The sequence below is a fragment of the Lonchura striata genome, chromosome 31 (assembly GCF_046129695.1).
Source record: "Lonchura striata isolate bLonStr1 chromosome 31, bLonStr1.mat, whole genome shotgun sequence".
NCBI classification, from domain to species: domain Eukaryota; kingdom Metazoa; phylum Chordata; class Aves; order Passeriformes; family Estrildidae; genus Lonchura; species Lonchura striata.
Window position 1 is genome coordinate 5,515,445 of NC_134633.1, and position 10,388 is coordinate 5,525,832.

At 71.6% G+C, this 10,388-nt stretch overlaps 1 protein-coding gene across 1 annotated transcript; it reads left to right on the forward strand.

Moving 5' to 3' along the window:
- Positions 1 to 3,267: 3,267 nt before the first annotated feature.
- On the forward strand, positions 3,268 to 9,788 carry FOSB (FosB proto-oncogene, AP-1 transcription factor subunit). The gene is made up of 5 exons (XM_077789135.1): positions 3,268 to 4,052; positions 5,952 to 6,233; positions 8,233 to 8,340; positions 9,389 to 9,571; positions 9,723 to 9,788. The coding sequence occupies exons 1-5, from the start codon at positions 3,927 to 3,929 to the stop codon at positions 9,786 to 9,788; spliced, it is 765 nt and encodes a 254-aa protein (XP_077645261.1). The 5' UTR covers positions 3,268 to 3,926.
- Positions 9,789 to 10,388: the final 600 nt, after the last annotated feature.

Below are 10,388 nucleotides of genomic sequence, written 5' to 3' on the forward strand. Positions count from 1 at the left end.
GACGGGGCTGGTGGCCGGGGGACACCGGGGGGACACGGGGGGGGGACAGGGTGTCCTGGGGGGCCGCAGGGACCCCCGACATGGGTCTGCCATTCCTTGTGTCCCCCAATATCCCCCCAGTGTCCCCAATGTCCCCCCAATGTCCCAAATGTCCCCCCAGTGTCCCCAATGTCCCCCCCAATGTCCTCCAGTGTCCCCAATGTCCCCCAGTATCCCCTTTTGTCCCCCCAATGTCCCCTCAGTGTCCCCAATGTCCCCAATGTCCCAAATGTACCCCCAATGTCCCCTCAGTGTCCCCAATGTCCCCAATGTCCCAAATGTCCCCCAATGTCCCCTCAGTGTCCCCAATGTCCCCTTTTGTCCCCGCCGTGTCCCCCCGCCCCGCGGAAAGCGCGGGAACGCGGCGCCTCAAGCCCCGCCCCTCCCGCCGAGGCCCCGCCCCTCCTCGGCGAGGCCCCGCCCCTCCCGCCGAGGCCCCGCCCCTCCCGCCGAGGCCCCGCCCCCGTTGCCATGGCGCCCGCGGCCGTTGCCGCGCGACGTAAACACGGGACGCCGGACGCGGTGACGTCACCGGCGGGGAACGCCGTCACCGGGGAGACCCGCGCCGTGTTTACCGGGACACCGGGAGCGGGACACCGCGAGAGGGGCGGGGAAAGCCCGAGGGAACCCCGGGACCCCCGGGACACCGGGAATGGGATCCCCGGGACACCGGGACCGGGACTCCGCGAGAGGGGCGGGGAAAACCCGAGGGACCCCCGGGACAGCGGGAACGAGACCTCCGGGACAGCGGGAACAGGACCCCCGGGAATGGACCGGGACCCCCGGGACACCGGGAACGGGACCCCCGGGAATGGGACCGGGACCCCCGCGATCCCCGGAACACCGGGAACGGGTCCGGGACCCCCAGGAACGGAACGGGACACCGGGAATGGACCGGGACCCCCGAGACCCCGGGAACGGAGCTGGAGCCCCCGAGAACCCATTGGGACCCCCGGGAATCTACCGGGACCTCGGGAACGGGGCTAGGAACCCCCCGGGACCCCCGGAACACCGGGAACGGGACCCCCGGGAACGGGACAGGGAGCTCCGGAACCCCTGGAATACCGGGAACGGGACCCCCGGGACCCCCAGAGCACCGGGAACGGGAGCCCCGGGTCACCGGGACCCCCGGAACACCGGGAACGGGACACCGGGAATGGACCGGGACCCCCGAGAGCCCTGGAACGGGGCTGGAGCCCCCGAGAACCCGTTGAGACCCCCCGGGAATGGACCGGGACCTCGGGAACGGGGCTACGAACCCCCCGGGACCCCGGGAACGGGACAGGGACCCCCGGAACACCGGGAACGGGACCCCCCGGGACCCCGGGAACGGGACAGGGACCCCCCGGAACACCGGGAACGGGACCCCCGGAACACCGAGAACGGGAGCCCCGGGACACCGCAGGGAGCCCGAACGGGACCCCGGGCCGGGACTCCCGGGACACGCCGGGGACACCGGAGGGGGCGGGGCCCGCGCGGATGAATGAACGCGTGAACCGGGGGCGTGGGAAGCGCCCCCCCCGCCGCTCCCCACGGTCCCGCCGTGACTCAGCGCCGGTTCCCGCCGCTGACATCAGCCCCCGGTGCCCGTCCCGGCGCTGCCAAGGCACCGGGACCCTCCGGACCCCCGTCCCGAACCTCCCGGCACCGTGGGGAACGGGGCCGGCGCACGCTGGTGCCGGGATCCGAGCGTCAGCCCGGTCCCGGTGACCCCCGGTGGTGGCGGGGGAGCGGGGGTCGCTTTGCCCCGGTGCCGGTGACCCCCGGGGTGGAGTTCCCACCGCTCCAGTACCGGCGACAGCTCCAGCCCGGGACGGTGCTCGAGGGGTTACCGGGATGTCCCGGGAGAGGTCCCGGAGGTACCGGGAGGGATCCCGCGGGGGATTACCGGAGGTCCCGGGGGCTCCTGGAGGACGCCGGGGGATCCCGGTGGCGGAAACGCGGAGATCACCGGCGGGATCCCGGCAGGTCACCGGGGGAAGCCCGGGAGACGCCCCGGCGGGGGCGGGGGATACCGGGGATCCCCGGGGCGGGGCGCGGTGTTACCGGTGCGGGGGAGGCTCTCCGGGCTCTCGGCGGGTTCCCGGGACCGGGAACCGGAGGTACCGGTTGGTTCTCGGGGGGTTCCCAGTCCCGTTCCCGGTTGTCCCGGAGGGTTCGGGGGGTCCCGGTCCCGTTCCCAGTTGTCCCGGTCCATTCTCGGGGGTCCCGGTCCATTCCCGGGAGTCTCGGCCCCGATTGTCCCGGAGGGTTCGGGGAATCCCATTCCATTCCCGGGGGTCCCGTTCCCGGTTGTCCCGGTCCATCCTCGGGGGTCCTGGTCCATTCCCGGTGTCCCGGTCCATTGCCGGGGGTCCCGGCCCCGGTTGCCCCGGTTGTCCGGGAGGGTTCAGGGTATCCCGGTTCCGTTCCCGGTTGTTCGGGAGGGTTCTGGGCATCCAGGTTCCGTTCCCGGTGTCCCTGTCCATTCCCGGTGTCCCGTTCCCGTTCCCGGTGTCCCGGTCCATTACCGGTGTCCCGGTCCATTCCCGGGGATGCCGGTCCCGGCTGTCCCGGAGGGTTCGGGGTATCCCGGTTCCGTTCCCGGTTATCCCGGTTGTCCCGGAGCGTTCGGGGGTCCCGGTCCATTCCCGGGCTATCCCGGTCCATTCCCGGGGATCCCGTTCTCGGTTGTCCCGGAGGGTTCGGGGTTATCCCGGTTCCATCCCCGGTGTCCCGGTCCATTCCGGGTGTCCCGTTCCCGTTCCCGGTCCATTCCCGGGGTATCCCGGCCCCGTTCCCGGTTATCCCGGAGGCTTCGGGCCGTTTCTAGAACCGCGGCCGGTCCCGTTTCTATTAATACGCGCCCGGGCGGCGGCGGCGGCGGCGGCGGCGGCGGCGGCGGCGGCGGCGGAGGGAATCCCTGTGACGTCATTGCTAGGATACCAAACAAACACTGCAGACAAGCCCATATATGGCTAATTGCGTCACAGGAACTCCGGGGGGCGGGCCCGGGGGATCCCCCCCGCTCCCGGCCCTCCCCGCCGCCTCTTAACGGCGCCGGCGGCTCCCGGAGCCTCAAACGGCGACGGCGACCGCGCCCGCGGCGGTTCGGAGGCCCGGGAGGGTCCCGGTGGTCCCGGGGAAGCGGCGGCGGCTGCCGTGACGTCAGCGCGAGGGGGCGGGGCCCCGCCGTATAAAGCGGCGGGGCTGCCGCGAGCCGTTCATTCATAAAACCGGAGACCGGGGCAGCGGCGGGAGCGCCACCGGGGCTCGGAGCGGACGTGCCGGAGCCCGGCGAGGGATTTCTTTTTTTTTTACCGGAGCTGGCGGCGGCCGAGCGGAACTTTGTGGGACGGACGTGGCGGGGATTGTAGCGGAGAACCGGAGCTTGGCACCGGGAGGGGGGCTTTGTTACCGGAGAACTTTGGAGCCCGGCGGGAGTTTGTACCGAGCAACCGGAGCCCGGGACGGATGGACCGCGGCGCGTAAAGGGCGCGGCGGGGCTTCGGAGCGGCAAACCGGGAGCCGGCACGGACGTACCGGAGCTTACAGCGCGCGCAACCGGAGCTCGGGACGGGCACAGCGGCGTTCGCTACCGACACAACCGAGACCCGCCGAGCCGCGCCGGAGCCCGGCACGGATACACCGGAGCTCGCAGCCGCTCACCGGGACGTTACACCGGAGCCCTGCGCGGACACACCGGCGTCTCTAACAGCGGGCGGGCGCTCCCGCCGACCGACCGGAGCCTCCCCGGGACTCACCGCGACTCACCGCAGACCCCACCGGGCTTCCCCCCGCGCGCTCTTCCCGCACGCACCGGAGCATCCCGGCCGCGCCCGTGATGCCGGCGGCGGCGTGACCCCGCAGCCTTGTCGCGGCGGGGCGGCCCCCGCGGCCCCGGGGCCATGTTCCAGGGCTTCCCCGGGGACTACGACTCGGGGTCCCGCTGCAGCTCCTCGCCCTCGGCCGAGTCCCAGTACCTGTCGCCGCTCGACTCCTTCGGGAGCCCCGCGGCCGCCGGGGCCGCGCAGGTGAGCGCCGCTTTAGCGGGGCTGGGGGCGGGAAGAACCGGGGGGGAACCGAGGGGGGAACGGCCGGGAACGGAGGGGGGCGGCTGGAACGGGGGGAGGGGGTGGGGCCGTGCGTAAGCGCGCGCGGTGACGTCGCCGCCGGTGACGCGGCACGCACGCACGCGGAGCGCGCGGGTTATTTTTGGGGTGTCCCCCCCCCCCGTTGTTGCCACGGGAGACGGGAGGGAAAGCCACGCCCACTCCGCCGCGGCCACGCCCACTCTGCGGGAAGCCACGCCCACGCGCGGCGTTAAAGCGGCGGCGAGGCCACGCCCCCCGAAATGATGGCCACGCCCCCTCCGGCAGCGAGGGGGAGACCCCCGGGATGGGGGAGGGGGGATCCGGTGTCCCCCCCCCACCCCGGGGGTGGCGGTGTCCCCTGGGGACCCCCGGTGTCCCCCCGGCGCCCGTGGGTGCCTCCCACGCGAGTTCGGGGGAGGGGGGGGACACGGGAGGGGTTTTTTTGGGGAGGGGGCTGCGACCCCTCCCCCCCGCATTGGGCTGAGGTGGGTCTGGGGGAGCCAGGACGCGAGGGTGTCACCCGTGGGTGGCCAGGACGCGAGGGTGTCACCCGTGGGTGGCAGGGAGGTGCGGGTGTCACCCGTGGGTGCGCGGCAGGGTGAGGATGATGAGGATGAGGAGGGGGATGAGCCGGGGGCGCACCCCAGTGCCACCCCAGTGCCACCAGCGGGGGACAGCGCTGTCCCCAAGGCCGAGGCACCGCGCTGGGGGGGTGACAATGCCACCCGCACCCCGGTGACACCCCGCTGTCACCCCAGTGTCACCCCGCTGTCACCCCGCTGTCACCCCGCTGCCCACCCAGCCCCTCTCGGGGTTCTCCCCACTGCTGTCCCCCCTGTGTCACCTCGCTTTTCCTGCGATGTCACCCTGCTGTCACCCCAGTGCCACCCCAGTGTCACCCCGATGTCACCCCAGTGTCACTTCGCTTTTCCCGCGGTGTCACCCCAGTGTCACCCCAGTGTCACCCCAGTATCACCTCGCTGTCCCCGCAATGTCACCCCACTGTCACCCCAGTGCCCCCCAGTGTCCACCCAGCCCCTCCCGGGGGATATCCCCACCTCTATCGCCACTGTCACCCCGCTGTCACCCCGCTGTCACACCCCAGTGTCTCCCCAGTGTCACCCCACTGTCACCCGGTGCCCACCCAGCCCCTCCCGGGGGGTATCCCCGCCACTGTCACCTCGCTGTCACCCCGCTGTCACCCCAGTGTCCCCCCAGTGTCCCCCCAGTGTGTCCCCGCTGTCACCCGCTGCCCACCCAGCCCCTCCCGGGGGGTATCCCCGCCACTATCGCCACTGTCGCCACTGCTATCGCCACTGTCACCTCGCTGTCACCTCGCTGTCACCCCGCTGTCACCCCAGTGTCCCCCCAGTGTCTCCCCAGTGTCACCCCACTGTCACCCACTACCCACCCAGCCCCTCCCGGGGGGTATCCCCGCCACTGTCACCTCGCTGTCACCCTGCTGTCACCCCAGTGTCCCCCCAGTGTCACCCCGCTGTCACCCCGCTGTCCCCCCAGTGTCCCCCCAGTGTCCCCCCAGTGTCCCCCCAGTGTCACCCCGCTGTCACCCGCTGCCCACCCAGCCCCTCCCGGGGGGTATCCCCGCCACTATCGCCACTATCGCCACTGTCGCCACTGCTGTCACCCCGATGTCACGCCGCTGTCACCCTGCTGTCCCTCCAGTGTCACCCCAGTGTCCCCCCAGTGTCCCCCCAGTGTCACCCCGCTGTCACCCACTGCCCACCCAGCCCCTCCCGGGGGGTATCCCCGCCACTATCGCCACTGTCGCGGCCACTGTCGCCACTGTCGCCGCGTCGCCTCTGACCGCGTCCCCCGCAGGAGTGCGGCGGCCTGGGGGACATGCCCGGCTCCTTCGTGCCCACGGTGACGGCCATCACCAGCAGCCAGGACCTGCAGTGGCTGGTGCAGCCCACGCTCATCGCCTCGGTGGCCCCGGGGGCGCCCATGGCGCAGCCGCCGCCGCCGCCGCCGCCGCTCGACCCCTACGACCTCCCCGGGCCCAGCTACTCCGCGCCGGGGCTCGGCGCCTTCGCGGGACCCCCGGGCCCGGCGCCCGCCCGGCCGGCCCGAGCGCGGCCCCGCCGCGGCCGCGACGAGACGGTGAGAGGGGGCGGCGGGCGGTGGGGGGCACCGCGGGGACACCGCGAGCGGTGGCACCTCGGGATAGCCCGGGTGGTGGCACCTGGGGATAGCCCGGGTGGTGGCACTTTGGGGATATCGTGAGTGGTGGCACCTCGGGATAGCCCGGGTGGTGGCACCTAGGGATAGCCCGGGTGGTGGCACCTCGGGATAGCCCGGGTGGTGACACCTAGGGATAGCCCGGGTGGTGGCACCTCGGGGACACCGCGAGCGGTGGCACCTCGGGGACACCGCGAGCGGTGGCATCTAGGGATAGCCCGGGTGGTGGCACCTCGGGGATAGCCCGGGTGGTGACGCCTTGGGGACATGCTGAGTGGCAGGAGACTGAGGGACAGCCCGAGTGGTGGCACTTTGGGGATATCGTGAGTGGTGGCACCTCGGGATAGCCCGGGTGGTGGCACCTCGGGGATAGCCCGGGTGGTGGCACCTCGGGATAGCCCGGGTGGTGGCATCTAGGGATAGCCCGGGTGGTGGCACCTCGGGGACACCATGAGCGGTGGCACCTCGGGATAGCCCGGGTGGTGGCACCTTGGGGATAGCCCGGGTGGTGGCACCTTGGGGATAGCCCGGGTGGTGGCACCTCGGGATAGCCCGGGTGGTGGCACCTCGGGATAGCCCGGGTGGTGGCATCTAGGGATAGCCCGGGTGGTGGCATCTAGGGATAGCCCGGGTGGTGACACCTCGGGATAGCCCGGGTGGTGGCACCTCGGGATAGCCCGGGTGGTGGCACCTCGGGGACACCGCGAGCGGTGGCACCTCGGGGATAGCCCGGGTGGTGGCACCTTGGGGACATGCTGAGTGGCAGGAGGTTGAGGGACAGCCCGGGTGGTGGCACTTTGGGGATATCGTGAGTGGTGGCACCTCGGGATAGCCCGGGTGGTGGCACCTCGGGATAGCCCGGGTGGTGGCACCTCGGGGACACCGTGAGTGGTGGCACCTCGGGATAGCCCGGGTGGTGGCACCTCGGGGATAGCCCGGGTGGTGGCACCTTGGGGACATGCTGAGTGGCAGGAGGTTGAGGGACAGCCCGAGTGGTGGCACCTTGGGGATAGCCCGGGTGGTGGCACCTCGGGATAGCCCGGGCGGTGGCACCTCGGGGACACCGCGAGCGGTGGCACCTCGGGATAGCCCGGGTGGTGACGCCTTGGGGACATGCTGAGTGGCAGGAGGTTGAGGGACAGCCAGAGTGGTGGCACTTTGGGGATATCGTGAGTGGTGGCACCTAGGGATAGCCCGGGTGGTGGCACCTTGGGGACACCACGAGCGGTGGCACCTTGGGGACAGCCCGGGTGGTGGCACCTTGGGGACATCATGAGCAGTGACAGATTGAAGGACAGCCCAGGTGGTGGCACCTTGGGGATATCTTGAGTGGTGGCACCTTCGGGACAGCTCGGGTGGTGACGCCTTGGGGACACCGTGAGTGGCAGGAGACTGAGGGACAGCCAGAGTGGTGGCACTTTGGGGACATTGTGAATGGTGGCACCTCGGGGATAGCCCGGGTGGTGACGCCTTGGGGACACCGTGAGTGGCAGGAGACTGAGGGACAGCCAGAGTGGTGGCACTTTGGGGACATCGTGAATGGTGGCACCTTGGGGATAGCCCGGGTGGTGGCACCTTGGGGACACCGTGAGTGGCAGGAGACTGAGGGACAGCCAGAGTGGTGGCACTTTGGGGACATCGTGAATGGTGGCACCTTGGGGATAGCCCGGGTGGTGGCACCTTGGGGACACCGTGAGTGGCAGGAGACTGAGGGACACCCCAGGTGTGCTGGCACCTTGGTGGCACCTCGGGGACACCACTCTCGGTGCCACCACCGCCACCCTCACCCGTAGCGGGAGGAAGGCGGTGGGAGTTGGGGGCCGGGAGGTGACACCGGGAGGTGACACCGGGAGGGAGGTGACACCGGCGTGACACCGGGAGGTGGCACCGCGGTGACACCGGGCGCTCCGCTCGCTCGCAGCTGACACCGGAGGAGGAGGAGAAGCGCCGCGTGCGGCGGGAGAGGAACAAACTGGCGGCGGCCAAATGCCGGAACCGGCGCCGGGAGCTGACGGACCGGCTGCAGGCGGTGAGCGCGTGCGGGACACCGGGACACCGGGACACGGGGACACCGGGACACGGGGACACCGGGACACCCGGGAAACCGGGACACCGGGGATACCGGGACACGGGGACACCGGGACACCCGGGAAACCGGGACACCGGGACAGCGGGACACAGGGACACCGGGACACCGGGACACCGGGACACCGGGGACACCCGGGACACAGGGACACCCGGGACACTGGGGACACCGGGACACCCGGGAAACCGGGACACGGGGACAGCGGGACACAGGGACACCGGGGACACAGGGACACCGGGACACCGGGACACAGGGACACAGGGACACCGGGACACCCGGGAAACCGGGACACCGGGGATACCGGGACACGGGGACACCGGGACACCCGGGACACTGGGGACACCGGGACACCCGGGAAACCGGGACACGGGGACACCGGGACACAGGGACACCGGGGATACCGGGGGCTGGCCCTGTTCCCACCCGGGGTGGCTTTGTGCCCTCCCGAGGGTGACCCTGTCCCCACCCGAGGGTCTCCCTGTCCCCAGCACCCGAGGGTGACCCTGTCCCCACCCGAGGGTCTCCCTGTCCCCAGCACCCAAGGGTGGCCCTGTCCCCAGCACCCAAGGGTGGCCCTGTCCCCACCCGAGGGTGGCTTTGTCCAGGGATGTCCCCAGGCTTGGGGACACCAGAGGGGACAGACGGACACCCAGAGGTGTCACCAGGCTTGGGGACAACCCAGGGATGTCCCTGGCCTGGGGACAGCACCGGGGGACATCTGGGGACACCGGGGGGACACCGGAGAATCCCGGAGGATCCTAGAGGACACCGGGGGGACACTTAGGGACACCGGGGGTACACCGGGGAGCACCGGGGAAACACCGGGGGGATACCAGATGATCCTGGAGGATCCCGGGGGACACCTGGGGAACCCCGGAGGATCCCGGAGGACACCTGGGGACACTTAGGGACCGTGGGACACCTGGGCGATACCGGGGGACCCCGGGGCGCGTCCCCCCGCGCCTGACGCCGTTATCCCCCGGCCCGGCAGGAGACGGACCAGCTGGAGGAGGAGAAGGCGGAGCTGGAGTCGGAGATCGCGGAGCTGCGCAAGGAGAAGGAGCGCCTGGAGTTCGTGCTGGTGGCCCACGCGCCCGCCTGCAAAGCCGCCGCCGCCGCCGCCTTCGAGGACATCGGCGCCGCCGGGGGTCCCCGCGGCCCCGCCGCACCGGAGGTGAGCAGCCCGGGCCAGGCGGGGCCCGCCGCCTTCGTGCCCCCGGCGCCGCTGCAGGGCCCGCAGGGTCCCTTCCCCGGCTGCTGCCTCCCGCCCGGGGTCCCCGCGGGACCCCCTAACGCCACGCCCGCGTTTGTGTTCACCCACCCAGAGGGAGCCACGTGTGGAGCCTCGCACCAGCGGAGCGGCAGCAGCGACCGGTCCTCGGAGTCCCTGAGCTCGCCCTCGCTGCTCGCCCTGTGAGCGGGGCGGCCCCGCTCCCCCGAGCCCGGCCCGAGCGGCCCCGCTCCCCCCGAGCCCGGCCCGAGCGGTCCCGGTCCCCCGAGCCCGGCCCGAGCGGCCCCGCTCCCCCCGAGCCCGGCCCGAGCGGCCCCGCTCCCCCCGAGCCCGGCCCGAGCGGTCCCGGTCCCCCGAGCCCGGCCCGAGCGGCTCCGGTCCCCCGAGCCCGGCCCGAGCGGCCCCGGTCCCCCCGAGCCCGGCCCGAGCGGTCCCGCTCCCCCCGAGCCCGGCCCGAGCGGCCCCGGTCCCCCGAGCCCGGCCCGAGCGGCCCCGGTCCCCCCGAGCCCGGCCCGAGCGGTCCCGGTCCCCCGGACCCCGGCCCCGGGCGCCTCCTCCCCGCCCCCGCCGCGCCTCGGGCTGGGCTTGGCCCGCCCCGCCTGCCGGGGGAGTGGTTTGACCGCCGGGCAGGTTTTATTTTTGGTTTTATTTTTATTTTTATTTTTATTTTTATTTTTATTTTTATTTTTATTTTTATTTTTATTTTTATTTTTATTTTTATTTTTATTTTTATTTTTATTTTTATTTTTATTTTTTTATT

Bases quoted from the DNA above. Each gene is read 5' to 3' on its own strand.
- FOSB (XM_077789135.1), top strand. From the start codon at position 3,927: ATGTTCCAGGGCTTCCCCGGGGACTACGACTCGGGGTCCCGCTGCAGC. The intron at 8,341-9,388 runs GTGAGCGCGTGC...CCGGCCCGGCAG, and splicing joins TGACGGACCGGCTGCAGGCG to GAGACGGACCAGCTGGAGGA. The intron at 9,572-9,722 runs GTGAGCAGCCCG...TCACCCACCCAG, and splicing joins GCGGCCCCGCCGCACCGGAG to AGGGAGCCACGTGTGGAGCC.